Genomic DNA, 27,834 nt, shown 5'->3' with positions numbered 1-27,834 from the left:
GATCTAATATATATGTTTTGCACTTCACCCTGAATCTCATATATGAGCTTGTTAGCACCTTATTGATATTCATGAAGGTGTTAATCGTGTGGCAGAAGACACCTGTCCCTGCTCTGTGAAGGGGAAAAGGTGCTTCCTCTTTCACAGATGCTTCTGTCCTCTGCCATCTGCCTGCTGACACAGGCACCAGAGGGGAATAGCAGCATTGGAGAACAGAGAGAGTGGAGATGAGAGGAAGATGACTTTATTACACATCCAAATCCAGCTTTCACTAACATCACAAGGCTGGTATTCATGTTTACTTCACACAAACATTTGACAGGTCTGGAATTCATCTGATGAGCTGTATCATTTTGGGAATATTTTCTGAATCTGAGCCACCCAAAGCAAAAAAAAGTTAAAAATATTTTTAATGACACGCTCTAGGCAGTTTCACTGGTGTTGACAGTGTTGAGGGGGAAACCAAGGACAGAGGAAAGGAACATTATTTAATTATTCAAATAATCACTTCCCCTGACCTTCACTCTACCAATCGCACTCTGCAAGACTGTTTCTAAACCCATCGCAGGGAATTGTTACACTCACACAATTCTTTATTTTCCTTAAGATGGAATGTGTTTGGCAAAGCTAATTATGGCTGTGGGACTACATGTGCTTGTCTCTGTGCAAACTCGTGTGTGTGTGTGTGTGTGTGTGTGTGTGTGTGTGTGTGTGTGTGTGTGTGTGAGCAAGCTAGAGAAACAGAAAGAGGACTGAAGGATGGAGATAAGAGCTTTGGCTTCAGTTGGTTTTTGTCACTAATCCCAAAAGGCGTGGCCGCCAATTCCGTGTCATTCCCTGATATCCCACCATGTTCTGACGCCATGCCATCCTAACACTGCCCTTGTGAGGACACCAGTCTCTGCACTGCATGTTAATTAGGGGACGACATGCAGCAACTAGGGGGGAGCAACTGCATTTGGGAACTATTTTGAGGTAAAATGTGTTTATGTTGGTTTGACAAGCTCATTCTTCTAAACTCAAGGGAACACTTTTATACTCAAATACGTAGAAATGTCTAGGCATTGTTGATACATTACCAGATATGCTTTACATCTCTGTTAATCTGCAGCAATTTCCAAAGCTCCCTGCTGAGCGAGAAGCTCACAGAAGCAACATTTAAAGAATTTAATGAGCGTAGGAAAGCAGAACTTCTTACTTGTCTTATGCTTATTGCAGGAGAAAGTACGTTTGAATCCCAATCTCGGAGAAACCGTAAGAAAAAACATTTTTTTCCATGTCTCCAAGATGGTGTGCAGAATTATTTGTAATTCTCACTTTGGGTTTCAAATATTTTATAGATCAATATGCACGGACTACACTCCAGCTTTTCGTGTCATGCCAGTCAAAATCAGCCCCACAGATCTGACGGCATGGACTAGGGAAAACATACTGAGGCATAACTGTGACACACACACACACAAACACGACAGGCAGCCTGACAGGCGAGTACTTGTCTTGAATAAAAATGAGTCAGATGGATAGATAATTTTGCTACTGTGAAGAAAGGGGCATGAACTATAACACAAAGAAAAAAACGTCAAGTTAAACCACTGGTCTATTAAAATCTTTACCACTAATAGTCTTTGGCAAATTTGTCCGACCCCTCTGAAGTGTATACACTCTAAATTCATGAAAGAAGAGAAGAAAGGAAAAATATGTCCTCAAAGTCAGATTAATTTGAATATATGAATAATTTAGTGCACCAAAAGATGTGGGACCCTTAAATTGCAAATAAAAAAGTCCTTACTCAGACATTCATAATTCATACTGCATGGAGAGACGGGTATATATAGTATATGATGCACAAGTTAGCCATAAAAGGTTTGGAAGGACAAAAGCTACAACATTAGTCTTTGTTCATAATTACTGAGTTGGTTAGGTATTTCCACATATCAGTCAAACTACCACCACCGCTGTGATATGAAGTGTCACCCGCTTGTGTGTGTGTGTGTGTGTGTGAGTGAGTGAGTGAGTGTAACCCCCGTTTGAGCAGCCTTATTATTCCACCACCATAAGAAACAGACAATAAGAGCTCTCGACAAACATCCCCCTTCTCTCCAAGCTCATTTTCTTTTCATGCCCTGGCTCATTATAGTGATGGGCCTTTTAATGGAGGAGATTGGCACCAAATTTCCACATCATATTCCCCAATAAAACGTACTTTGATCTGCATGACGATCATTCAAAGCATTCTTAGAGCACAAAGACTGTTGAAATGTGTGACCTCCAGACAACAGACAGAGAGACATAGATAGATAAGAGACATAGATAGATAAATTGCCTATCGGTTATTTTCAACTTGTGATCACTACTCCTCATATTTGATGTAGTTTGTTGGTGTTTGTCAGGAATATTCAAACCTCTCCACACATCACAATGTTTTTCAGATTTTACTTCACTGCAGCTTGGCACAGACAATTTGGCCTCTATAGAGTTCTGTTGTCTCACGTTGCTGTGAAAACTTGGATATCAAAGTGCTGATTGCTGGTCCTCTTTTAGAGTCAATACATGCTGCCAATTGACCTTTAACATAATACAACCCATCTTTGTATCACTGCAACCAGACCGTAGTTCAAATTGAATCCGCCTTTTTGATGCTGCCTTTCTTTAAATTAATGCTCATTTCTTTCTTATGCTGCACTGTAACTTTTATTCTGGTGTTTTATGTGTCCTAATGTTTCTATTTTGTTTTCAACTGTATATTCATGTGTCTTATTGATTTTTAATGCTTATGACTTTTAACTGTTTGTACTTGTGTTTTATCTGTTTTAATGATTTTGTGTAAAGCACTTTGAATTGCCCTGTTGCTGAAATGTGCTATACAAATAAAGCTGCCTTGCCTTGCCTTGAAATGAATTGAAACTGTTTTCTGATGATGTTTTTTCTGAACTATTTACTAACATGGCGAGTAGTCGTGTCTGAGGAATGATGGGGAATGGAGTAGTGTGTGTGTGTAAAATGACAGACACTAATAAGATAAAGAGATAACTGAGAATGGGTGTCGACTGTGAGTCTTACATTTGGATTCATTCATGATCAGTTAATCAGCTTCTATTTCCGCAAAAGGCGAGGGGAAAAGGCCTCCTCAACACGGGTAAACCTCAGCAGATTAGGCTGCCTTTTCGTCACTTTATCCTGCAGGTTAGTAGCCTCTTTCGTGGTTTCTCAACAAATTTTCTTTGCGCAGGGTGAGAGACAATCACAAGCCATGATCCCTCCCAACAGGGCTAACACCACTGGATGAGGGTGCTGCCGAGAGACGAGACGTCCATCCCCAGCTGGGAGGATTTTCCTGGATGGCACAGTATTTTAGAGGTGATGCTTAAACTCCCCCAGCCCATCTGGCCAAGCCTGTCACCAGCAATACATCACATTAATGAAATGGCAGCAGACCAATGCTATCTGTCATAAGCAATCTGCATCTGCTCAGGGACTGAACGGAAATGAGGAAGAGGACTAAAGACAGAGGAGGGCAGAGAGACTTTGTCTCCCCCGAGCAGGTGCCATGTTTGTGTTTTTGTGTGTTAAGTTTGAATGTGTGTGTCTGTGTGTGTGTGTGTGTGTGTGTGTGTGTGTTTTTTGCTCTATCCCTTCTTTCAGCACAGTTTGACCAGATATCAATTTCATTTTGAGTGGAGAAAATAGCCACAGCAAATCACCTTATCTCTCATCTCTACTGGATTAAATGGATGAGGATATTTCATCAGTTGTGCGGTAGGACAAAGTTCCAATGCGTAAACTACTCACTGTACCGAGCCTCGGCACTCATGCTAACTGGTATTGATATTGGCTTCAGCTTCATAAACTGTGGAATTAACTACACATGGTAAAATTTGCTCTTCACGCAAAGTACAACTGCTGCATAAGAATAAGATTCAGTAGGTCTGAGAAAAGTGACTTAATTATCTTTAACTTTATGATTATATCTCCAGATAACAGCACATGTAATATTGTGGAAATGTTATTCTGTTAAAATAAAAAATGCATTTGATTCATGATGTTTGCCCTTTAAATACCTACATTTATTACAGGCAATATTATTTTCCATGTTATCAAAACTTTGTTTTCCAAGTGTTGTTTTGGTAGTTGCCATATTTAAGTGGCCTTTTATATTTTAAAGGATTTTTGTTTCATAATCTTTTTAGTTTTGGAGATGGAACAAGGCCCTTAAGCTCCAACCGCTCCAGTGGAGCTGCTCAGTGGCCAGCAGATCAGACTGTGGTTGTGCTGGACAGCTTCCAGGTATGAATGTGGAACTGTGTGAAAGAGACAGGTTGTCGTTGCAAATGAGAATTTGTTCTCAATCAAATTACCTGGATAAATAAAGGTTAAAAAAAAATGTTGTGGCACAGCAGTAGTTTTTACATGCATTTCTGGGCTGGGAAACAAATGTGTTGTGCTTTAATCTGGCTGGCCACTGTCATCAACCAACACTTTCACTTACTAGCAAACTTTTGGGGGGTAAAATGTTCCTCCTAAGATAAGTGGATGTGGTTTGAGCAGGATGGATTTCCTCAATGATGGATTGAAATAAACAGTCAACATAGCTGAGCCAGGATTAAGATTGAAATCTAACTGAATTATATAAGGAAAGAAAGAAAGGGAAAAAAAAAATCTTACATTTGATGAAAGTTGAGAATATAGGAGTGACGGTTGGCTGATGGTTCAAGAAGCAGCCTTGTGACCAAAACATTGCAAATTGGAACTCTTAATCCCCTGTTGGTCCACTGGAGCAGCAGCAGCAGCATGACAGCACTGTGCTTAATGCTCCTGGGTCCTCCCAAGCTCCAATACCTGACTCTATAGTTTACTAGCTGTAGTTTTTGCTGTGGCCAAGATGTGATAATAATCATAACAAGAATCAAGTCAGGCAACACTAAACATTAAATTGATTTACAGACAATGAAAGCTACTTTGAGTAACTTTAATGAATTAATATTTCTCTCCTTTGCACCATCTTCATTCCTGCAGTTTGAGTGAGCAAAGGTTCTGTGGTAATTTGTGCAATTAGATTTAACAGGGTCACAATTTCATAGGATCATTTATAAATGTATCCAGAGTTATTCCTCTTATTTAACTTCTTCTGGTTGTAGCCCCATGATTAGACTGTGGTTTCATAATATGACAAGCACTATATTGGCCATATGGCCCATGCCAAAAGTCTGCTTGATTTAGTGCAGATACATCAGATTATTACTGAAGAGAAAGCCTGCCATCGTATGGACAATGTTAGGCTTGCAGGCGCTTTGCAGGTTACGTGTGTGTGTGTGTGTGTGTGTGTGTGTGTGTGTGTGTGTGTGTGTGTAAGTGTGTGTGTAAGTGTGTGTGTAAGTGTGTGTGTAAGTGTAAGTGTGTGTAAGCGAGCGAGCGGACAAATCACAGTGAAATTGACGATAAACTGCTCTAATGACATCCACAAATCTCAGATGTAAATCTTGGAAACAGGGACACAAACTGACTATGCTCTTGTGAAACAGATGGGACACAAATATAATTATTTTAGCACTCAGCTAAACAAGCAGCTGTTTTTGCAGCTCTGTTTAATGAAGGTTTGTCATTCTGGAGATGTGAGACATTTTGATGTTAACCAGAGGAGTTCTTAGATGTTAGCGCTATGGAATTAGCTCTGCACAACATGTCTTTTTCATTTTAGAGAATATTGAGAAGCTGCACTTTCACTGTCCCATGTTTCTCATGTTTAGGAGACTAAATTATATTTCCCCCAATTATGTAGGGATACTGAAATCTGTTCCATTAAACTAGCAGATTGTTCTAAATACTCTGACTTCTCCAAATGTTACTTTTCTACCACCTGTCCAAATGTTCAGGCAGTTCCCTTAAGAGTAGGCTCAGTGCTGTCACCACTGTCTGTAACCACCAGCCCATGGCTTCACACTCAGCTTACAGGAGCCCTTCTCTCTTCTAAATTCAAGCCCATCTTGTCTGCACCTACTTAAAATGTGACACTGCCATTCTTGCTCAACAATCCATACATCCTTTCATGACATGTTGCCAAAATCTCTCTTCAAATCAGTGTCTCGAACGAATTAGAAAGAGACATTATAGTTATAGAAGAAATCAAAAACCATGTAAAAATTAATATTAAAAACAAATAACCAGCAGTAAAAACAATGAAAACTGAAGTGTTACTAGTCACTAGTTAAGTGTCAACTAAACCATGGATGTCACACAGTTATCATATTCAAATAAGAGTAGTTTCATTGTTTTTGTTGTTGTGATATTTGTATGCAGATAGGCCTACAGGCTTAATTCATGATCGTTTTGTTGTTGAAGCATCACAACCTTTGAGAAAACGAATCCAATCATAAACGCTCTATAAACTTTATCACTTGTACGTGAAGTAGTCATGCAAACCCATAGTCACAAAAAAAAAACCGAACCCTGATTGATTTAAATTAAATTACAAACACATACATCATATGAGGGATATATTTCTGACGCACGACGTCGTCGATTGTCAGCTGTGAATTTGTTCGTGCACGCGATTGTCAGAGAACGGTTCGGAGTTAACAGCTGATTAGTTTGCAAACGAAACCGAGAAAACGTCCCCCACTGGACGAATAACACCCGACACCCAGCAAACTCAAGTTGCCTGAACGCAGCGAGAGGTCGCTGTTTGTCTCCAAATAAGCCTCAGAGAAGAAAGTAACCGGTAAATTCTCCGCTTTAGTGGAATGCACTGTGTTTCCGCCTCCACCGTCCTAACGTTAAACTGTGAACGAACGCTACGTCGGCCCTGGTTATGGTGAGTTTGCAGTCAAGAACAGATGGTAGCCGGTTTTATATTTGAAGCCGTCAGGAAACTATTGTCGGGCTGTGCTCTATGACACATTAATGCCTGGTTTTTGTACCTGTTTGTTTTAGCTTTGTGTAGGCTATCTGTGATTGATGGACATTGACACGTTCTTGTAACCATGGTAATGATGTTTCTGAAAACTTCAGTCCACTTGCGCGCAGGAGACTGTAGCGTGTAGCCTATAAGACGTGTGCACCTACTTCACTGAACGTTAACATTTTAAAGATTCTCTGCTAAATATAAAGGCTTAAGGACCTTAAGGTGCAGAGCTAAAACTATTAGTCAAAACGTAATCGGCAGTTGGCAACAATGTTCACGATCAGTTATTTCATTCATTTTTTCAAGCATAATGGTCAAACATTCACTTGTGTGGCCTCTCAAATTTAAATGGAAAGAAGCAATTTGAATATTGTCACCTTGGGCTCTGGGCAATGCATAGGCTACATTGTAAAAACAAATTATTAAAAATTAATCAATCACTCACTCATGCAAATAATTGTTAGTTGCAGCCCTATTTAGATGCTGTGACTATATATAGAACTATACCATGCTGCTGTGGTTTCCAACATAAAGAAATGACTTCTTTGTTGCTTACTCGGTTGCACATATGAGTTGCTAAGGGTGATGTTTTTTTGTCAAGACTGTTTCACTTGAATAGTTTTTAGAGCTAAAAGCCTACAATAAAAAGCAAACATTGGAAAACAGGAAAAAGTAGGCCTAGATAATTTGGTGTCTGAGTTTTTTTTCTGTTTTTAGCATGCTATCATTTTAATGATAATGCGAACCCTTAGATTTATCATAAAACCCCTAGCAATGTTTGGAACCAGGCCTACTATACGTTCAGGAAACTGACATATAATCTCGTTCAGGTGTATATGTGATGATTTATGCATCTGTTTAACCTTTTTTCATTAGGTGTTGTTAGTTACTTTCCCTTTCCTGTGTGCCATGGTGGCCTATTTTTTAACATTATCTTTCCCCATCTCCTTGTTTAAAGATGAACTTCAGCAAAAATGCCCATGGCGGCAGTCGCACTAGCAAAGAAAACATTTCACCTCCAAGGAAAACCGATGCACTGCAGGTCCAGCGAGCCAAACAGCGGACAGTCCTCGGTGTATTGTCAGAAAACGATCAGCGTGGCCGATCCTTCAGCCAGGTAAGTGATAGGGGCAGTGCAAAGCATTACATTTTGTGATTTTCAATTCATTTCCCCCCTCTTAGAACATTCACATTTCAACTTAATGTGGCAATCATGTTGACTCGTTTTTCTCCACAGGGAAGCCAATTTTCCAAACACAGTTCGATCTCAGACAGCTCTCAGCTCACCAATCATGGCCGTCCCTCCAGTTCTAACTTTGATGTGTATGTTGAGGAGGCTTGTGAAGTTGTTCTTGCAGAATCGGGTCAAGAAGTGGTCTCAGACAGCTATTACCTAGATACTGAAACTGCTGCCTTGCAAAATCCAGATTTGGGATTTCTGCTGGAACTAAGTTCAAGTAAGTTTGGTTACGTTTAAGATTTTTTTTTCTTGTTCAATGTTAATTTTCTTTACCCGAATGCTTTCCTTCTTGTAGGTTCATGCCAGGATGCATCTATGCAGTCTGAACCAGATAAATCCCTGATGTCAGAGGAGGTGCTGTGTGTTTCTGAGTATGCAGAGGACATTCATCTGCACTTGAGGGAGAGTGAAGTGCGAAATCATATGATCTATGAACAATATATAATTTCTTTCATATCACTGTTCATGGGCAGGGAATAGTTCTGAAGTGATTGCAAATACCTCATGAAAACTGCTTCTGTTTTCTAATGCCAGCTGATGTCCAGGCCAAGGCCAGGCTACTTAGACAAACATCCAGAGATCACCAACGGCATGCGGGTCATCCTGGTGGACTGGCTGGTGGAAGTCGTCCAGGAATACAAGCTTGGTTCTGAAACTCTGCACCTAGCTGTCAACTATTTGGACCGCTTTCTCTCCTGCACAGCATATGTGAAACGGGGAAAGTTGCAGCTGGTCGGCACAGCTGCATTAATGATTGCTGCGTAAGCAAGTCTGTCTTTCTAACAATTTGTTATGTTTTCTGTCCAATCACTGATTCATTAAAAAACATGTTGTGGTTGTTGTAAGCACCACTTCATGGAGTTGTATGGACTTATCCCTTGTGTTTTCCTCGGGTCAAATTTGAGCTCAAAGTTTTTTATATCGGAAATATGTGTTTCCTACAACCAAATCGCCCCAACATAACTTGGATGCTTGAACGTTGTATGGAACCCATGCAACGTTCTTTGCAGGTAAAATTATTGATTACTTCCATTGCATTTCGGGTGTTTTATTCAATTTCATAACATTTGAAAATAAAGTCTTTATAATTTCTGCTTTTTTCATCTACAAAAAATGGTATATTGTCCTTTTAATTAAGCCTATTGACCAGTAATTAAAAAACGTTTGAAAAGATGTTTAAAAAAACGGCAAAAGCATCAAACAAAGCAACAAAATTGTCGGTAAAGTGACAAAAAAACTTAATTAATTCAGTTAATTTTCAATTTTGACCCAGAAGAACAGCAAGTTTATGATCAATGGGAGGACAACACAAGGGTTATTAAGGGATGACAATTTACGAGCTAATGTTGCCTGATCTATCACCTTGTAGAAAATATGAGGAGATCTTCCCTCCTGATCTGAACGAGTTTGTGTACACGACAGACAGCACCTACACTAAGAGGCAACTGGTCCAGATGGAGCATGTTTTTCTAAAAATGCTGGAATTCAAGATGGCAGCCCCTACCACAAACCAGTTCCTTCGTCTTTTCATGTCCATCCACTCAGTGGGTGCTAACACGGAGAACCTTGCCCTGGTGAGCAAAATCAATAACTCAAATGCCAGCTAGACTTTAGATTTGTCCCCACTGGCTTTGAAGTTTCAGTTTCTCATGTCCCTTGATCATATTTTGATTTGTTGATGTGTTTTTTCTGCTTCTAGTATATAGCAGAGCTAAGCCTGCTGGAAATTGATCCATTCCTGCAGTACACCCCATCTATAATGGCAGCTGGAGCCTACTGCCTAGCCACTTACACTGTAAACAGGTCTCTCTGGGTAAGTTTGTTCAGTTTGTCTTGTCCTTTTTTATGAGAATTTCTCAAGGAATTAGCCAAAATGTAACTTAAGGTTATTTTTTTCTCCTATTGTAGCCCGATTCCTTACATGCCTTTAGCGGTTATACCATGACTGAGATTGTTCCTTGCATGACTGACCTCCACAAGCTATACCTCAGTGCAGAGAGTCACCCACTACAGGCAATCAGGGAAAAGTATAAGAGTTCAAAGTAAGGCATAGTTTAAAAGAAAGTTTAAAATGTATCAAGACATTTTTTCAAACAGCTTATGTAAACTGCAGTCCTTTGGGCTCTGTCATATGTAAGTTGGCAGGTTGTCTATGTTCATCCAGGACTCAAATTGCCATCTCTAAATTGTTTTTTTTTAATCTTTCCCTTTACAGGTATTGTCATGTTTCATTAATCACTGCCCCCGCTGTTCTGCCTTTCCTATGAGTAACTCCCCCACCCTTGTTTGATGCTTCTCAAGAACATAATCTACAAGAACATAATCACATTGATACCAAATAGATGCAGCAGATTCTACAGCAAATTCCATATATGCCAATGTCACACTCATCTGGACTTGTTTATATTTTATGCAAATATAATAAATCATTTTTAATAAAAGCTACTTAATGACTGGAGAATTTGAATAATTGAGGACAAGAAAATCTTACAAAAGGGTTTTAAAGTTGGTTAGTCATCAGTTATAATACCTATGTGATGTTCAGAATTATGTTGTCTTTAAATCATCAATAACAGCATCTTCAATATCTTTTTGGGTGATTTTAAATTATGTTCAAGCATTTTTGTGAGCTTTTATTTTTCACATTTTATGTCTGATTTACTGTTTTGCAAAAGGAGTAAAACAAATTAATACACCTAAAGGAAATGTGTTTTATTTATTTCAAATTCCTTCTAAATACAGTTTTTATTTGAATGACTACTTTTGTGATGTGTAGTTTATGGACTTTATTTTGAAAGTGTGATCCGGAAGCCGCTTCTGTCGCTCACTCCCGCTGGTTTGAAATGTGTGTAGCTGCCTGGGGCTGTGCCAGATTTACCCAGTAGGTGAAGTGAACATGTTGATGAATGCAGTCATTCTCATTCTCTTCATGAAAGTACAGAACAACTGTCAGAAACTGGAATAAGGACTTTCTAAAACCACTTATTTATTCTTAGGGTTTTTATTTCCGGTGATATTGAAGTCCAAGGTAAGCCAAAATAAGTTGTTATCTGCCAGGCAAGTTCTCTGAAAAGGTAACATTTTTCGAAATCAAAACAATTTTCTGTTTTCATACATATAATGCGGATATAAAGAATACATGTGCAACTGATATTTTAAATGCAAATAGGCTCTTCTAGAAATGGACTTAAGGAAGCTCATAGGCATTTGGTCTTTGTTATTCAGGTTAAACCTGATGGGTTTGCTCAGGTTATTTACGACCTGTCATATACGCCAACATCACATTACAGAGATTCTTCTCACATTCATTCATCTACTCTGCCGTAATGCGGTCAGAGTATCTATGTCAGTTTGGAGAATGCACTCAAGTTGCCTTTTCTTTCTTTCTCACACCTGGTTAAGCTGCATTTCTTAACAGGTAGCCTACATACTCTCTCTTTCTGTCTCCCATTTAATTAATCAAATTAGTCATTTTCAAAACCATTAAGCCTAAAAACAAACTGTAATAACTGTAGAAATGTTGTGTTACTACCTGACTAATGTGACTTATGTAGGCTACATGTTTTAGGTTACTGTGAAAGCCTTGAACCTTCTGTTTTAACTTTAGTCTATTTTGGAGATAGCACTTTTGATTTCCTCTCAGCCTCCTCTTTACTTTGTAGTCTCTGTCTTTGTCCAGCCTACTCCTCGCTATGGCTGATCCTGCTGAGCTGCTGCTCATCAAGGACCAGTACGAGATGGCGTTTCATTCTCTGAACCGTGGGCTGACTGCTGAAGAGGCCGGGAAAAGAGCAGAGGCCCTGGTGTATTACAGAAAAGGTCGGCAGCACCTTACTCAAGGACTGGAAGTTCCCACTGGAGGGAAGAGGCAGCAAGGAGCTGTCTGGGACACGGCCAGGCAGCTTCAGAAGAAAATGAGGGACACTCTGAAGACTATCAACACCCACCTGTCTGACCTGGAGACCTCTCAGCTGACAACAAGATGCCAGAGGGGCTCCCTGTTGATGGATCTTCCTCCCAATCTTTATCCAGACCTGGCATCGAGCAGCCGGCCTCCCCAAAGCTCCCTCCACCATCTGTACCCCACCGTACCGGCTAACACTCAGAACTCAACCCCAACAGTCCCTACCTGGCCTCCTCCCTCTGCTGTTCTGTACAGGCACACACTCCCTGCAGCAGCTCCAGGAGATAAAGCCATGGCTAACCATGGGGACCAGCCTCCAGCATACACACCACAGCCAACTATTGGCCACCGCAGTCCGTTTTACGCTTCTGCTGGAGGCGGCCTCGGGTCAGGAAAGCAGACCGGAGCAGCAGCAGAAGGAGGTGGAAACATGCTGCTTTTCATTCCCTCTGGGGTACAGATGTTTTTCTTGGCACCAAACGGACAGGTCAGCTCCCTGTCTCATCCAGGCTACCTTCGCATTGTCACATTTGACAATCAGCACAAGGATTCCACTAAGGGAAAACCCTCAGCATTTCTACATGTGAGTATACATTATGTTATAACAAGTATGCCATAATTAGTAACTGTATGCATGTGGGTGTGGGTATGTCAGCAAAGCTATTTCCTTGGGCGTTTGTCTTAGAAGGGAGAATGTGTGAACAGCAAACTAGCCTAGGTTAAACCCCTTCATCACTATTAGACCAGGTAACACTAATTATGAGTAATTATATTGGCGAATTATGTTTCAAATGAGTACTAGTCACAAAGAATTGTTCTGCTTACAAGTGACGGTGTTGTCTCTAAGGTGATGTCCACCTGGAGTTTGACAACACGTGCACATGTTCTGATAAAATAAGTAAATATTGAGTTTTTAAAGTTAAAAGTCGACTCAGACATACAATTTGTTTTAAGATTTATTTTTTCTGACCTGTATTTAATTTTTACTGATTTTAACCGATAACGGCCATTACAATTTGGGTTGCAACTAATGATTATTTGCCTTAGCAATCAATCTGATTATTGTTTTCTTCATTTGCTGTTGTTGTGGTCTACAAAACCTCAGACAACAGTGAAAAATACCTGTCACTAATTCTCTAGAGCCTAGTGTGATTCAAATGCGGACCAACAGTCCACAACACAATTAAATTCATTTTACAATGATACAAACCGTGAAAAGGAGAGAAAAACCATTGGATTTTAGACATTTTTGCTTGAAAAAGATTTTATAATCAGACATTTAGAATCTTGAGTTAGTAGTAGACTGATCAATTAATTCCCTTTCAGCTCTAGTTACAATGTTGTCATTGCTGTAACACAAACAGTATTTATTATATATTTGGGTGATGTGAAACTTGATAAATTTGCAGCTTAAATTGATAACACTGACATTGTTGATATTATGGCAATTGCATTCTAATAAATTGAAGTTGCTTAATCCCTTGACTATTATGGCACAGGGTCCTATCCATAAGTATGACTTTATCTACTCTGACCCTGTGTGTTTATTATTCGTGTGGAGCCTTCTGAATATCAACACTTGATTTTTGTACTGAGTCAATATAGAATGTATAAAGTAACATAATGTATTCTGGGACCTTAACAAAGCGTGCATTATGCTGCTGTGCGACCCATGACTCTGTTTCCCACCAGACCAGCCTGGTGGGCTGCTCTCCTCTATTCTGGCCCTTCTTTGTTTCCCAGCAAGACAAAGGTCCCATTAACAGATGACTCTGCGCTCCTGTTGTGCTGCTGGTCAGTGCCCTCTGCCCTCACAGGGTTCATTCTGTCAGGCGGCATACCAGTGGCACGATGTAGCAGCAAGTCAATGTCTATATATGTGTTTGTGGATGACTGACATAAGCCCCGATGGAGCTAAAATCCTGTAATCTGTCTTTGAGAGGGGAGAACATTAGGTCAAAAGAAATAAGGCAAACTGTGCTTGCTGGGAAATGACTGACAAGAAACTACCATTTACATATGTATAGGCATATATACACATATAAGTTAATTTTGAAAAAAACATTGGACATGGGATGCTTAACAGAAACCACCAAGTTCAGTTACATTTCAAAGATCTGAGGTTATTGATAATAATAGTAGATGTGAGTGTATGTCACTATCTGATCATTTAACATGAATCCAACCTTATTTGGTTATCATTCCCCAACCTCCTTTGTGTTTTCAAGGTGAGCGACTGGCGGTACCCGCTAACAGCTGAAACTCCAGTGCTATTGGCTAACTCCGGGATCTTCATGTTCCCTGACATCTTGTCAGAGATTCCAAGTTCCTACGTGGGCATAGTGTTGTCTTCCGAACTTCCTGCTTTCCACCAAAAGAGGTTTAAGGACCTTCTCTCACAGCTGGCTGAACTCAGGGTCCAGGTCAGTCGTTACTGTAGAGCAAATGTGAGGATAGGTATCCATGGGGTTGGAGTCAATCCTGTGGAACAATATGTTGAGGCAATTTGTGTCTATTTGGAGAGAAAAGAGGTGGTTAAAACTAAACATTAATTAGTAATGACTACACCTTCTTGTAGAACCAGTGTCTCATAATGTGAAAATATTTTTCTCGTGACACTGCAGGAAGAACTACATAGTTGTTCTGTTGTTGGTAAAAACATTCTTAGCAAGCTGAGTCATGGCTCACAGAAATGTACGTCACCTGTTCGGGTATACATACACATTGTAAAAGCATCTTTAAAAGCATTTTACCTTATATGACTGTTTAACAATTTGATTTAATGTATTTCCTGACAGGGTCCAGAGGGGGGAGGGGCAGATGTCATCAATCTGAATGAAAAGATCCCCCTTGGTCCCATGAAAGAGCATAAAGAACTGACAGTACCAACAGAGGAGATGGTCAAACCACCACTTCCTGGATGGAGTGAGAAGATGGCACAAGGAATCTTGACAGGTGTGTGTGTGTGTGTGTGTGTGTGTGTGTGTGAGTGTGTGTGTGTGTGTGTGTGTGTTATTCATAGACTGTATAGCCACGTTCCTCTATCTACAAAATGACCACTAGAGGACATTGTTTACCTTTGCAGCAATCATTCTTGAACAGGACGAGTGCAGCAAAAGAAAACCCTCGTCCAACCACCTCTTTATTTGCCTGTAGTAGATATTTTAACAACACAACAATCAATGATATTGCTAATTTACAGTTTAATACGCCATATTTTTCTGTCTGTAGGAGCTACACGGTTGAGTTTAGAGTTTGTAAAAGGAGCAGAGGCCACTGGTAGGGCCATTCATAAAGGAGCAGCCAAGATCCGGGACCATATCACGCCTGAGGAAACTCCTTCAGAGGTCAGCCCCCGTGTCACACAGGGTCTGCAGGTGGCTAAACAGGCCACCGGGGGTGCTGTGCGAGTTAGCCAGTTCTTGGGTAAGGAATTAAACCAATAAAGGAAGGATTATATTGGCAACAGTGATGCCAAATAGTCAAAATGCTTTTGGGTGGTAATCAAACTTTTCCCATGGCTAAAGAAAACTAAAGTAAAAAAAAAAAAACAGTTAATAAACGATTTTTCCCCCCTTTTTTTTTCTTTCTTTCAGTGCATGCCATTAATCGCCCGTATGGTAAACTAATATGAATGGTATACATATTTACAGTTGATGGAGTAAGTATGGTGGCAGGACACGTGGCAGACAAGATGGCTCCCCATGTGAAGAAACAGGGCGCTAAGCTGGTCCCGGAGTCTCTAAAGAAGAGCAAAGATGGCGGACTTTCCAACTGGGATGGAGCCAAGTTTGTGGCAGTCAGCAGTGTGCAAGGTATGTATCAATATAATGGAATACCAGGGTCAAGTATAAAGTTACACTATGTCATAGCTCTATGTAACATAAAATGTCAAAATATTGAATCATGTTTTGGCATTTGGAAATGTGTTGGCATTTTAAATATTTGCCCAAAGATGGATGATCCCAGTCTTTCTTATTTAGAGTACTCAAACTCTTTTTAATTTACATCCAAACCAGGTTTCTCTACTGTCTGGTCGAGTCTGGAGACTGGAGCAAAGCTTGTGGGCAAAAGTGTTGCAGCAGAGACTGTCAATACTATGACGTACAAGTAAGTGCTGACATTTCCGCTTCTTTATTTAATTGATAGAACTTTCTGATAAACTGCTGTAGATCTTATCTCCAGCCTGTTTCTAATTAGGTTTGATTTCTTTAAACAACAGTGGATCAGAAAACCAGTCTACTGTGTTGCTTTCTTCTTGGTACGTTGGGAAACTGATCTACTTTTACACCCATGTCTTTTCAGATTTAAGGGCTTAGAAAATCTAATAAAAATGTCCAGCAACACATGACTGCACGTGGGAGTAAAGGCAAAGACTTGTGAACTAACAACTGATCAACTCTTTCATCTACACTCTTTTATTAATACCAGATCAAGTCAGAAAATAACCCTCAGTAAGAACTTTTTCCAAATCTAACACAACAGCTAACCTGGAAATGTTGTTTTTGGCCCATCAACTTTCTTTGATTTATTTATATCTAGATAAGACACATGTGTTTTGGGTTCTTTTTAGACTTGAAGTAGTTTAAGCTACTGTTATGTGTCTTTCTGGGTCTGCGAACTGCAGCTAAATAAATCTCTGCTTGTGTTGGGTGGTGCTGTTCATACTATCTGTAGCACGTTTTTCATGGTGTGTTACTAATAAAACCACTTCAAAGTGAAATATGACCTTTTTTCTTGACCTTCAGTGATGTAAATAACAACAGTACCTATATTACAAAACACATTGCTCCAGCATTTTAATTCTGTCTCCATCACATTAACACATTACACCCAACCACTCTTCCCCAACCACCTCACCCTATCGTGGTGAAGGTACGGTAACGATGCAGGCGAAGCCACTGACACTGGTCTCAAGTCAGTGTCCAATATTGGTGTGACTGCATACAACTTTGACAATCTGGGCATCAAAGCCTTGATGAAGACTGCAGGCAAGAAGACAGCCAAGGTCACGATGGAAATTCCGAAAGGGACAGCCAGCACAAACTGAGGGGAAAGAGGCGCAGAAACGAGACCATCAGGCAGACCTAAATGGGAAGGAAAAGCAGAAAAAAGAGGAAGAAGAGAGAAAAAAATAATTCCCACAGGGTGTTAGCTTTCCTTTAAGGTTTTAGTCAGACTGGTGGATAAACTTGTCATTAGCAGATTTATACAATGAAATAGGCCACTTATTTCCCAAGTGGATATTTGATTGTATTAACTGTGAATGTAAAAAGGAGGCTGACATATTGAAATTAGCCTAAATTAAATGTAATTTTATTTGTATTTATATCGCTTTATGTCATATAGTTGGCTGTATTGTTTTGTTTTACATGAATTATTGGTTTATTTGTCAATATGTCGCTGACATATTTTGTGTACATGACAAAACATTCCAGTAAACGGTAGACTTAATGGTTCCGCACCTAGTCCTAGGCCATATGTATGATATGTGTTAAAGGGCATAATAATGTAAAGCAAAACCCAGATGTTTTTTATAAAAACTCATTTACGCAAGTATGAAACATTTCTTTTTCTAATTGGGCTGTTTCATGAAAGGTGTTCTGATAGAGGGAGAAAAACAAGTTCTGTGTTTGCATATTTGTTTCTCCAATTATAATATATTCTGCGAGATAAATCAACAGGCATGTAGCCTATCTAGCTAGAAATGTTGAATTAAGAGCTGGTGGCCTACAGAGGAATTTGCAAGTGCGAAATAAGCTTGATAGAAATGGCTGCTTGCAAAAAAAAACACTGTAGGCTATATGATAAATATGTAGCTAATTTAAGAGCTTATTCGTGTACTGTCATATTTAGCCGACTACATATTGGTCTATGATTTAGCCAAGGAAGAGGTTTTATTTACAAACCTCCCGCTAATCTGGTCCATGATGTCCGAGGCCACCTGAACGAACCGGAAAGAGCGGTCTCCATGGACACCACGAGGCACAAACTTGTCTTCAATTGATGTCAGTTTTTCACAAACATGAATGGAGATAGCGACTACAGCAAATACGATTTGGCACAACTGCAGGAAGAACTTGAGCAAGAGAGGGAAATGAAGTAAGTTTGAATGAAGGAATTGTATTACTTATAAAGCTATCAAGGAGATTAAATGTTTTTTGTTATTTTTCATTGCAAAAATAACATTGTTTGGGCTCAGAGAAATGCTTGAGGAGTCTGTGTCTGAACTGCGGAGCACCATGTGTGAACTGCAAGAAAGACTGCACAGTGTTGATGGGGAAGGTGAGGAGTGATTTATTATTAATATTATTATTACCACCATCTATATGGAGCCAGAATGGTTTCTTTAATACATGCGAGAGAAAAACGATCTGAGAGAATCTGAATCATTACACCTTTATCACTGCCAAAGATAGCAACCAGCCTAGAAGCTAGCCTTCTAAATAAATACTTTTTAATTATCTTAACACTTTTTAACAGTCAAACTGAAACACTGGCGATGGTGATATTATGATTTTGTAAGACAAAGCAGCTACTGTTTAAAAGCTAGGGTATAAATACATTTCTTTGTCATGTTCATCAAGGATGATTATAATTTTAGAACGTTTACAGACGTTTTAATATCATTTCCTTGCTACCTGGATGCAAATTGGCTGCAGTGAGGGTTTAAGAGATACAATATTGAGCAGAAATTACTGTAGCTGCCCAAGCGGGTGCAATTTTTGGCAGGTATTCAAAATGTGGGTACAACATCAGCAAAGCGAGCTCTGTTCATGTCCGGGGGATGTGCCGCTGCTACCGGGTGTGCTGGCTGGTTGGTTAGTTCGCTAACGCTAGCTAGTAGTTCGCTAACGCTAGCTGGCTATTACCAACACTGGCGGTGAGCGCCGGGAGGGGGGGAGAAATTTGGTCGAGGTCGGCAGCGAAGCTTTCTAGCCATGTTTCCACGCTGGCGGAGCTCCACTGATGGCGGTCCGTCCCGGCTGCTGGACCTGGAGCTAACCGCCAGTGTTTCAGTTTGACTAGTAAAAAGTGTTCAGATAATTTAAAGGTATTTATTAAGAAGTGGGCTGGCTGCTAGTTATGGCGGAGACGATAGTGTAATGATTCAGATGGACTCCCAAGACAAGACGGTGCTCACCCAACTGGCCAATAGGAACGTGGCTGTTGACACTGTTTTCACGTCGAGAGAAAATTCCTGAGACGGGAGCAAAAAACTAAATCGAGAGCAAAGACTTATGCTTTGAGAGTGAGAAAAACAACGTTTTTTTTAGAAAATTGTTTTTTTAAACTGATAGCTAAAATATATATTTGAGAGTTGAAAAAATATTTTGAGAGAGATTTTACGTTTTGAGAGAAACACTTATTTTTCAGAGAATTTTTTTCACACTGATAGCAAAAATATATATATTTGAGAGTTTAAAAAAAGTATTTTAAAAGAGAATTTTGCCATTGGTATACAAGCTTTTTCTCTCAAATATTAATTTCTCTCAAATGTTTTTTTTGCTGTCAAAGTGATAACTCTTTCTCTCAAACTTTTTTTTCTCTCTCAGATCTTTTTTTTTTCTCACATGTAATAAAGAAACAATTCTAGTTCCATAAATCTGTCACATTCAGCCACATTGGCATGAGTATCCAACAATCCACTGGTTTCTATCAGCCCCGTCCCTCTTCAGTATCGTTTGTAATTTGCCCTTCCCAAAATGTGACTATACATGCTAGTGTGACAGTTTCTCATATTCTGTATCAGGAAATGAGTGGAAGACAAGGTATGAGACACAGACTGAGCTAAATGGACAGTTGGACAGACAGATGTCACTCATCCATGAGAGACTGGAGGACCTACGAGGAAACCCCATGGGTGAGTTGAGTGCACAGGCTCCTGCTAGCTTTGAAAGAGGTTTATGCTGGAAGTACGTTTGTTGTGTTTTTATTGGAATCTTTCAATTTAAAATCAAGCTTTACACAACAGTCAAATACCTCAGAGTACTGTATGGTTTACTTTCTCATCACCAAGATTGAAATCCTTGCAGTTTTACTTTTTATGAAAAAAAAAAACACTTTCAGGAAGCTCAAAATTACAGTACATAAAGCAGCTCAGGGCTGGTACTGGGGGACACTTATTCTTAGTGTCAGAAGGCTCCTCTGTCTGCTCTGAAAAAAAAGAGGGGTATTGAGCATGATTGGCAGGATGTTAATGTTACCAACATCCCATGAATACACCGTCCCTGAACACTCTTTAAGTCAATCTTTACTTTCAACTGTATAGTGTATAAAAACAACTTAAATGTAAAGAATTAATTCCTATTTTAAAGCATGCACACATAATGTTCTCTTGTTTTTCACAGATCGATTGGCCTCCATCCGAATTTATGATGACATGCTGGTAGTGAGTGCAAACATGTTGAATTTCTATTGAGCTTTTTAATGATCTGTTTTGTAATAGTGTTTTTTAGTAAGTTTTTTTTGTAGTGCAGATTAACAACCAGAGCTGGAAATGTGTTTAAGGTAAGAAGTGCATAGCAGAGAGAGCCATAGTCGGAGAATGAGGGGAGAAGGCGGGCAGAACAGAAAGGATTGTAAAGCCAGCTGTTCACCATCCTCTCGATGATGCAGCCTGAATCAACCACAGTTTAATCACAGCATTGCAATCACTGGATTACAAACCATGGGAGAGTAGTAGCCTGCCCTACACAATAATTACAATGCTTCAACACACACAAAACACTAAAAGGTTGCACAATACAGTCTAAATATGTGTGTCTTTGTGCCTCATACGTAATGGGTCGATCATGGAAGCAGTTCATGATGACCAAACACTATGTTTCTTGTTAGGCAGCAAACCTATCGTCGCTGTAGTTATTATCACGAGAGCAAACAAGTAAATGAGGTAAAAAAAAAAAAGTAGTAGATCCCCAAGTTAAAGGAGACAGGTTGGTGTGATGGAAGGGACAAACCAATACAGGACTTTCACTCTGGAGAGCAGGGTCCTTCCCACGTGAAACCAAAAGTTAACTGTCGTTTTGAAATTAACCTAATTTCACCGACCTTAAGACCCGATCACATTACATCCTCATTTTAGCAGTTTTAAGTGACTAATTTAATAAATAAAGCTAATAAAGCTATCCCTGATGTTTTATTAACACTGACTAAGTATCTGTGTTGTCTAAACTTTACTAGTTCCATTTCACAATGTTTACTACGTGTCTAAAACAGCACCTGTTATTTTAATAGAACTATCACATGATTTAACCGTTAATGTGCGGCAGTAATGTCGTATGTCGTTTTAGAGTCTGGACATCGAACTTTTTACAGATGTAGCTATACATAAACAATTTAAATAGACCCAGGTTGTTTTCCTTTTGCAGTGCAGTGAATGACATCAACTGACAGGAAGTTAACAATGGGCCAGGCTGTTGCCTAGCAATGGAATTCCATTGGTCTATAATGTTGTTTAGGATGTGCTGGAGCTAATATGCATAATGTTCACAAGTGTGTCAAAGGGATGACCGTTGTAAGCTTTTCTGACCAAACGCGCTGCGCTTGCCACTGGCCACAGCGCACATCTACAGTGCACTGTGCGCATCTTAAAAAATATTTATATTTTTAATGACATGCACTTTGGGTTAGTACCTTTCTTAGCATTAAAAGAAATACTGAAGTAAAGTACAGGTACCTCAAACATGTAGCCCATTTTCAGATTACAATTTTTTATACCCTTGGTGTCCAATAAAAACGATGTCATTTTAAAATTGGTGATTTTGAATTTTTATGAAGAACCTAAAAACAGCCGTTTTCATTAAGCTTAAATAGCTGTTTTTCTGAACCTCATGAAAAGTTTCTGGAGATACATAGCACTTAACGCTTTTAAATAAAAACATATGATCTTATAGAGTGATGGATGATTACAGGATGATGGATTGCTGTAGATTTAACTACCCAACTGTATATAAAGAAGTTAAATGGTTTCAACCATAAATATATACAGCAGAAGTATGCAAAATTAATGCAGCAGTAATATTCATCCAAAACATCATATACAATAGTTAAACACTGTCAGGGATCAATCTTCTGCAGAATGAGTACTTTTACTTTTGATAATTTACATTTTTGCTGATATGAATGCAGGGCATTTATTTGTATTATTTTCACAGTGTGGTATTGCTACTAAGAAATTTTACTCATCACCACTTGCTGTAACATTTAATTTACTTTTATTACAATACTTAGCAACAGGCTGATCCACGGGCGCTGAACTGGCATGATGCATGTTTAATGCTGCATCCTTAATCACGCTGCTTACAGTGCTATTAATTAAAGCTAACAACAGCTGCTTCTTTTTTTAAAGAAACAGTTCCAAAACCCCATATCAAGTTTCATTGCTCTGTGCTGTACCAGAAATCTCATCTAGCCTTACCATGCCTTAGCTTTAATGTGTAAATTTAGTTATTGAATAATGCATGAGTCTAATCCATTTTTGGGTTGTTCTGTTATTGTTTGATTCTGGTAGACATATCTGTGTAATTCTAGGACAAATTGATTTGCAATTAGACGTCACCAACACCTTTTTATACCTCTTTGTTAGGAAAGTTGCTATTTGATGGAAACACTTTTCCGCAGGAAACATTGAGACAGCGTCTGAAGCTCCTGACTGAAGAGAAGTCCGACCTCCAGAGTCAGCTGATGGACTGTCGCAGCAGAATTGAACAGGAAGGAAAGGTGTGGACCGCGGCTGTTCCACAGCTCAATTAGAAGAATTTGTGTCTAGTATTGCTGGTTTACAGTTGTATTATTTCTCAGGCAAGCAGCTTTACATTTTTCTAGGTAATACATCTTTCAGTAGCAAATTACCATCATAAGCAAAGGATTGAACAAGATTTGCCGGCTATTTTTCATTTGCATTGCTTGTTTTTAACAACCGTTAATGCAAAATCAAACCCCAACCTTTGTCCCGTACTGCTACGACTAGGCCGATATGCTCTTGGTGACTTGGTTCTTTGTTTATTGTTCTGCTCAACAAACAGTGAGATATTAGTTGAATAAAGGTTTAACACGCAGCATTGCAGCCAGTAATCCATGTTCTAATCTGTTGCTCATTAACAATGAAGACCTCCTGAAATACACTCAAATTCAGACAGGCAGCAAACACATAACAAGCACTGCACTCTGAGCAGACAGATTAGTACTGACAGTTAGAACAAGTGTAGCCCATGAATGGAAAAATGTGACAATAAGGCCCTCTGTTTCTTTCAAATATCAGGCATTTCATAAAACCAATGATGAGAGGCGGGCATACCTTTCAGAAATTGCTAAGGTAAGCATTCCCCTTTCATCCATGTCAAAAGTAGTGCTCATAACGTAGACAAACAAGTAGCTCTCAAACAAAACCTATTGGCTACTAACAAAATATATGCCAAACTGAAGAATAGATGTCATGTCTAAATGCTAAAAAAGGATAGTTCAGTGTAGAGAGCAGACTTGTGTGCTCTCTAGCTTTTCTCTTTCAGGCCTAGTTATGCTTTCTCATTCATCCTCCAGTGCTGAATTCTTGTTATATAATCGGTGAGTCTCAGTTCAACCACAAAAAGTGAGTCAAGGACTTTCTGCCAAATGCTGCAACATTATCGGTTCCAGCAGGGCTGAAACGAATGTAGCTGCAATGAAACTTACCCTTTTTACCACATTTCAGCAGCGAATCTTCACATTCAAAGTGACATTATGTGACTGGCTCATGCCTGCCATGAACACAAAAGCACACACACATGTGCATACAGCTAAACCAGTGTTTATATGTCTGGCTGTCTAAACTGTGATTACTCATGATTTATCTGCTGCCACAGCTGTCCTCCACCTGTGAATCCCAACAAAAGCAGTACTCCGCCCAACCACAGAGGGCACCCAAGAGCAAACAGAGGAGGTCAGTGAGGCACAACACTTACAGGTGATGGCCACAATAATAAGAACTGTGAACAAACTCAAAAATGAATGTAGTATTGAATTTATAAAAACAAAAAAAAAAAAACATAACATCATGAGCGTCACATAGTTGACATTTGTTTGTTTGATTTGGTGTCCAAATGTGTTAATTTGATACCAGCTTTTTTTTTATTCAGGGGACTGTTAGACTAGATTAGATGTATTTTAGTCATAAAGTTAGCAAAGAGCTATTTTTTCATCTGCAGTGCATTGGCAGATCACATAAAACAAACACAGCAAATATTATCACATGTACAATAAAAAAAACATGGAACTAAAATGACCAATTTAAAAAAGAGAAAAAGTACATGTAGAGCAAAAAATGAGTAAAATGGTGAGTCAGTAAGTACAAGGAGCAGAGTTATTGCTTTTAACCAAAGTTAATGTAAGAACTGCAACCCTTAAAGCAGAGCTGCATGAGGGGTGGTTTTAATGCTGACTGCTAAATGCACCGCAACAAGCTGTTGTGGAAGAAAATGTAGGACGCCCTTAGAATGAAGTGAGGAGAAACCAACATTTTCGATTTAATATTTAATTTTTAATTTATTCATACGTTTATTTATTTATTAACAGTTTATGCACAAGACACACTAAAATCTCTTACTAGACATCTGTGACTCTTTACTACCATGTCTATCATGACATATATAAATGGATTTGATTTGATCAGTATTTCAGTCTACTGTCTTGATTTGTAGTTAATAAATAAAGTAACCATGCTGGACAAATTAACTGTGAATTAAAAGATTCTGAGATGTATCTTCTTAGACTATTCATGTTACAGGTTTAGGGTAGTGCTATTTTATCTCTCTGAAGCACTTCAACAGAAAACAGTGTGTATCTGTTACATTTTTCTGGTAAATTAATGGTATTTTCTGATTACATAGAGAGAGGCAGACCAGCAGGAAGGCAGAGGCCAATTCTAAGAAAGAAAAAGAGAGAGACGAAGATGGAGGAGGAGCGTGTTTGAAAGTAGGAGGTGGTGGTGGTGGTGGAGCAACAGCAGAGAGAAGAGAAGAGAAGAAATCTCAGAGGGGGAGCTGGTTACCCAGCCTAAAGGACTACCTAAAACACAATCCCTAATCCAGACCATGGCATTATTATTTCCTTACATGTCTTTGTCTCAAACGAGTAGCTATAAGGAGAAATATTTAAGAGAGAGGAATATTACAGGCTTTGAGTGCAGTAAGGTTGTCTCCTAATGTGAGAAGCTTGCTGAGTCTGACATTTCTTGTCTCTACAATCTTTTTTAAAACACCTCCTATGACTTGATTACGTAAACAACATCCACCACTGTCTCCGCATGTACTTCCCACCCACTGACCGCCTTTACAAATGTAGGTGTAAGAAAACTGAATGCAGTAGTAAATAGGAACATTGGCAGAAGCTGTTTGTGTTTGTGAAGAAGTGTGGAGGATGGCTTCAGTTCTTGTCAGCCTCAGAACGTCAAATTAAAATGTTATTTAATATCAAATATATAAACGCAGCAGATTTATATTTTACATTTACATCAAAGACATGGTCTCATAGGCAAATTACATCATATTAATTAGCTCATTGATTGTGACCTAAAATTAGGTTTTGAGACAAAGAGGTCATAGAATAATTCATAAAGGTAAATTATGCATTACTTAATCTGAAACTATCTGTCCAAGGCTGGCATGGCAGTGTGTTGTAGTGACAAGGGAACTGGCCTTTAGCTTGAAGGGCAACGATCAAGCCCTGGTGTCAACAAACCTCACACCAGCTGAACAGTCCTATAGCATGACACTGAATGCTCAACACCCTTCAACTTGCTGTGAGGAAAATGTCCTTACATTAATTAATGGAAATGTATTTTTAGTGGCCAATATGGGTAAAAAGTAAAATTCAAAAAAAGTCATCAGATTGTTGTGAAGCTGTATAGAGACAATAACACAGACGCATATTAATATGAGATTGTTTCCTTCTAGCTCTATATTTGGATGTAATATGAAATTTTTAATGATCTCACAAAGTCTGTTTCTAATTTCTATTTTCTTCAATAAACTGCTGTAACTGCTCTAACACTGTAATTACCAGTCCCGTGAGACATTTGCTGGTGTTTGGTGGTATTGACTTTAATGTCTTAAATCATTGGAACAGCGCAGTGGGAATTCAGTTTTAGGGTGTACTTTCCCTTTAGACATCCATTCCTATTTCTAATATGGTTGGCTGACTCTGTGTACAATCCTAAATGCGCTGCAGTGACAGGTTGTTTGTCTTAAATTAATGACTTCATTTAAAGATGGCTGGTTGCCCATGTTGACTTTTGAAAGAGCACATTTGGAACACACCACGCTATTCCTCCTCTCTGTTTCATGCCCAAACTTTAGTACAACTCTGACTCTCACACTGTCAGAGAGTAACCACCTAGATGTCTACTGCTTACAGGTGAAACACGGTGACAAGTCCCTACAGTATCTGTCAAAACACGAGTCACCCTACTGCACATGATAATTGAGTGAGTTCTTCTCTCTGTACTCATAACAAGTATGTGCGTGCGTGTGTGCGTGCTTGCGTGCGTGCGTGTATGTGTGTGTGTGTGTATACTGTAAAAGACTCATTTGCAAGTGTGTATGCGTGTGTTCACATGAAGGACTACCTTAAAACCTATAAACTGTCAGTGAGAATGACAGACCTTTACTGCCGTCCCTATGTTCCAACACCATCTTGTGTTGTGTGGAATTGTAACATAAAGATGCCGTGATTCATAACAGATTGTAAAGAGTATCTTTTTAGCATCTGTCAGCCGTCTGAATGGGTTTTTAAATTTCTCTCCTGGGCTGTGAAATTCAGACGCATTATTTTTCTGAATTATTCCAGGAGGGATTCACCACAAGCTGTCCCCAGCTGAATGACCTCCAACTTTGTGTTTGTTAACATACAGAATGTGTTAGCAGAGATGTGCTAAATTGTGCTTTTACTTATGGTTTCATAGTGTCTCTGAAACAACATAGAGACAAAAAGTGGCAATAATAAATTACAGAGAGATGGTTTTGGCATAACAAAGTAGTCTCTTTCCTTATTTTGAAGGATGGCAGAAATGTGGCCTCAAAGACACTTTGATTGCCTTACACACAAATGCCAAAATTCTCAATCTCTTTATATTCAAGTCAATTGCATATCAGGAAATTGCCTTGTCACGCTCCAGGAGCAAACGCTATGAAGAATTGCACCCATTTTATTACTTGTATGGATCCCAAGCTTCTATCATTCTGATTTTATTTGGGCCAGGCAGTAATTATTTAAGCTGCAATGCTGATCCAAATGTGGATGCAGATTAAGTGTTATATTCTGTGTGCTTAATTAATTGTAAAGTTGTAAGCACATTTTATCCAATATCTTACTCCAGACTGAATCTGCTTTAACCTCTTAAATTGTAAAAATGTATTCATTGCAATGCTATAATCCATTAATTTTTATGTCTACCGTTCTTATTTAAATACGTGTGGACATGAGAAGTATCAGATTTGACTTGCAAATTATTAGGCGTTAAGAATGGAAATGAGACCATAGTCCTGCTGTTTAGTCCTTCACTGTGTCCTCCATTTTTCTTTGTCTAAAGAAACATTCCCCCATGTGTGCGCTGTTTCCCCAGGATTCATTTAGACGGAACACCTTGTCAGCCCTCAGTTTGTCACTGGTTGCTTGTGTGTGTCTCCCCAAAATAGAAAAACGTGTGTGGAGGAAAATGTTTTTTTTCTTCACTTTTTGTCACTGTCTCATATTTGGATGCATTCATCTACATATAGTCGAACAAGCAGGTCTGCGCATCACATACTGCATTTAACC

At 39.1% G+C, this 27,834-nt stretch overlaps 3 protein-coding genes across 10 annotated transcripts; all 3 read left to right on the top strand.

Moving 5' to 3' along the window:
* Window positions 1–6,494: 6,494 nt before the first annotated feature.
* On the top strand, window positions 6,495–10,695 carry ccna1 (cyclin A1). 2 transcript variants are annotated; one of them, XM_034890331.1, is made up of 9 exons: window positions 6,495–6,808; window positions 7,857–8,015; window positions 8,136–8,355; window positions 8,434–8,549; window positions 8,673–8,899; window positions 9,565–9,712; window positions 9,838–9,951; window positions 10,047–10,180; window positions 10,354–10,695. In XM_034890331.1, exons 1-9 carry the CDS (start codon window positions 6,806–6,808, stop codon window positions 10,403–10,405), a joined length of 1,173 nt encoding a protein of 390 aa, XP_034746222.1. In that variant the 5' UTR covers window positions 6,495–6,805; the 3' UTR covers window positions 10,406–10,695. The 2 variants fall into 2 exon arrangements, with proteins under 2 accessions (XP_034746222.1, XP_034746221.1); XM_034890330.1 differs by having other exon boundaries at window positions 6,499–6,808; window positions 9,508–9,712; window positions 10,354–10,688.
* A 290-nt stretch (window positions 10,696–10,985) lies between these two features.
* Window positions 10,986–17,391, top strand: sparta (spartin a). 4 transcript variants are annotated; one of them, XM_034890327.1, is made up of 8 exons: window positions 10,986–11,166; window positions 11,801–12,625; window positions 14,271–14,465; window positions 14,841–14,997; window positions 15,274–15,468; window positions 15,696–15,857; window positions 16,062–16,152; window positions 16,918–17,391. In XM_034890327.1, exons 2-8 carry the CDS (start codon window positions 11,831–11,833, stop codon window positions 17,090–17,092), a joined length of 1,770 nt encoding a protein of 589 aa, XP_034746218.1. In that variant the 5' UTR covers window positions 10,986–11,166; window positions 11,801–11,830; the 3' UTR covers window positions 17,093–17,391. The 4 variants fall into 4 exon arrangements, with proteins under 4 accessions (XP_034746218.1, XP_034746217.1, XP_034746219.1 ...); XM_034890326.1 differs by having other exon boundaries at window positions 10,987–11,166; window positions 11,818–12,625; XM_034890328.1 differs by having other exon boundaries at window positions 10,987–11,212; window positions 11,818–12,625.
* Window positions 17,392–17,925: 534 nt separating this feature from the next.
* On the top strand, window positions 17,926–27,834 carry ccdc169 (coiled-coil domain containing 169). Of its 4 annotated transcripts, none has more exons than XM_034890334.1 (10): window positions 17,926–18,144; window positions 18,245–18,327; window positions 19,796–19,906; window positions 20,394–20,434; window positions 22,666–22,764; window positions 23,306–23,359; window positions 23,886–23,986; window positions 24,909–24,993; window positions 26,434–26,503; window positions 27,641–27,834. In XM_034890334.1, the coding sequence occupies exons 1-9, from the start codon at window positions 18,068–18,070 to the stop codon at window positions 26,494–26,496; spliced, it is 714 nt and encodes a 237-aa protein (XP_034746225.1). In that variant the 5' UTR covers window positions 17,926–18,067; the 3' UTR covers window positions 26,497–26,503; window positions 27,641–27,834. The 4 variants fall into 4 exon arrangements, with proteins under 4 accessions (XP_034746225.1, XP_034746226.1, XP_034746224.1 ...); XM_034890335.1 differs by having other exon boundaries at window positions 23,886–23,962; window positions 27,641–27,827; XM_034890333.1 differs by lacking the exons at window positions 26,434–26,503; window positions 27,641–27,834 and having other exon boundaries at window positions 23,886–23,962; window positions 24,909–25,489.

Source organism: Etheostoma cragini, chromosome 13 (assembly GCF_013103735.1).
Source record: "Etheostoma cragini isolate CJK2018 chromosome 13, CSU_Ecrag_1.0, whole genome shotgun sequence".
Lineage (NCBI taxonomy): Eukaryota > Metazoa > Chordata > Actinopteri > Perciformes > Percidae > Etheostoma > Etheostoma cragini.
Note: the sequence above shows the minus strand (reverse complement) of the source record. Positions and strands in the feature narration are given on the sequence as shown.

What these genes read in the sequence shown, in the direction of transcription:
- ccna1 (XM_034890330.1), top strand. An exon ending in GTGGCCGATCCTTCAGCCAG is followed by an intron (nt 8,016 to 8,135) that starts GTAAGTGATAGG and finishes TTTTCTCCACAG; the next exon opens with GGAAGCCAATTTTCCAAACA. An exon ending in TGCACTTGAGGGAGAGTGAA is followed by an intron (nt 8,550 to 8,672) that starts GTGCGAAATCAT and finishes TTCTAATGCCAG; the next exon opens with CTGATGTCCAGGCCAAGGCC.
- sparta (XM_034890327.1), top strand. Translation starts at nt 11,831, where the DNA reads ATGGCTGATCCTGCTGAGCTGCTGCTCATCAAGGACCAGTACGAGATG. An exon ending in GGCACAAGGAATCTTGACAG is followed by an intron (nt 14,998 to 15,273) that starts GTGTGTGTGTGT and finishes TTCTGTCTGTAG; the next exon opens with GAGCTACACGGTTGAGTTTA. An exon ending in GGCAGTCAGCAGTGTGCAAG is followed by an intron (nt 15,858 to 16,061) that starts GTATGTATCAAT and finishes CATCCAAACCAG; the next exon opens with GTTTCTCTACTGTCTGGTCG.
- ccdc169 (XM_034890332.1), top strand. Translation starts at nt 18,068, where the DNA reads ATGAATGGAGATAGCGACTACAGCAAATACGATTTGGCACAACTGCAG. An exon ending in CCTACGAGGAAACCCCATGG is followed by an intron (nt 19,907 to 20,393) that starts GTGAGTTGAGTG and finishes TGTTTTTCACAG; the next exon opens with ATCGATTGGCCTCCATCCGA. An exon ending in ACCTTTCAGAAATTGCTAAG is followed by an intron (nt 23,360 to 23,885) that starts GTAAGCATTCCC and finishes CTGCTGCCACAG; the next exon opens with CTGTCCTCCACCTGTGAATC.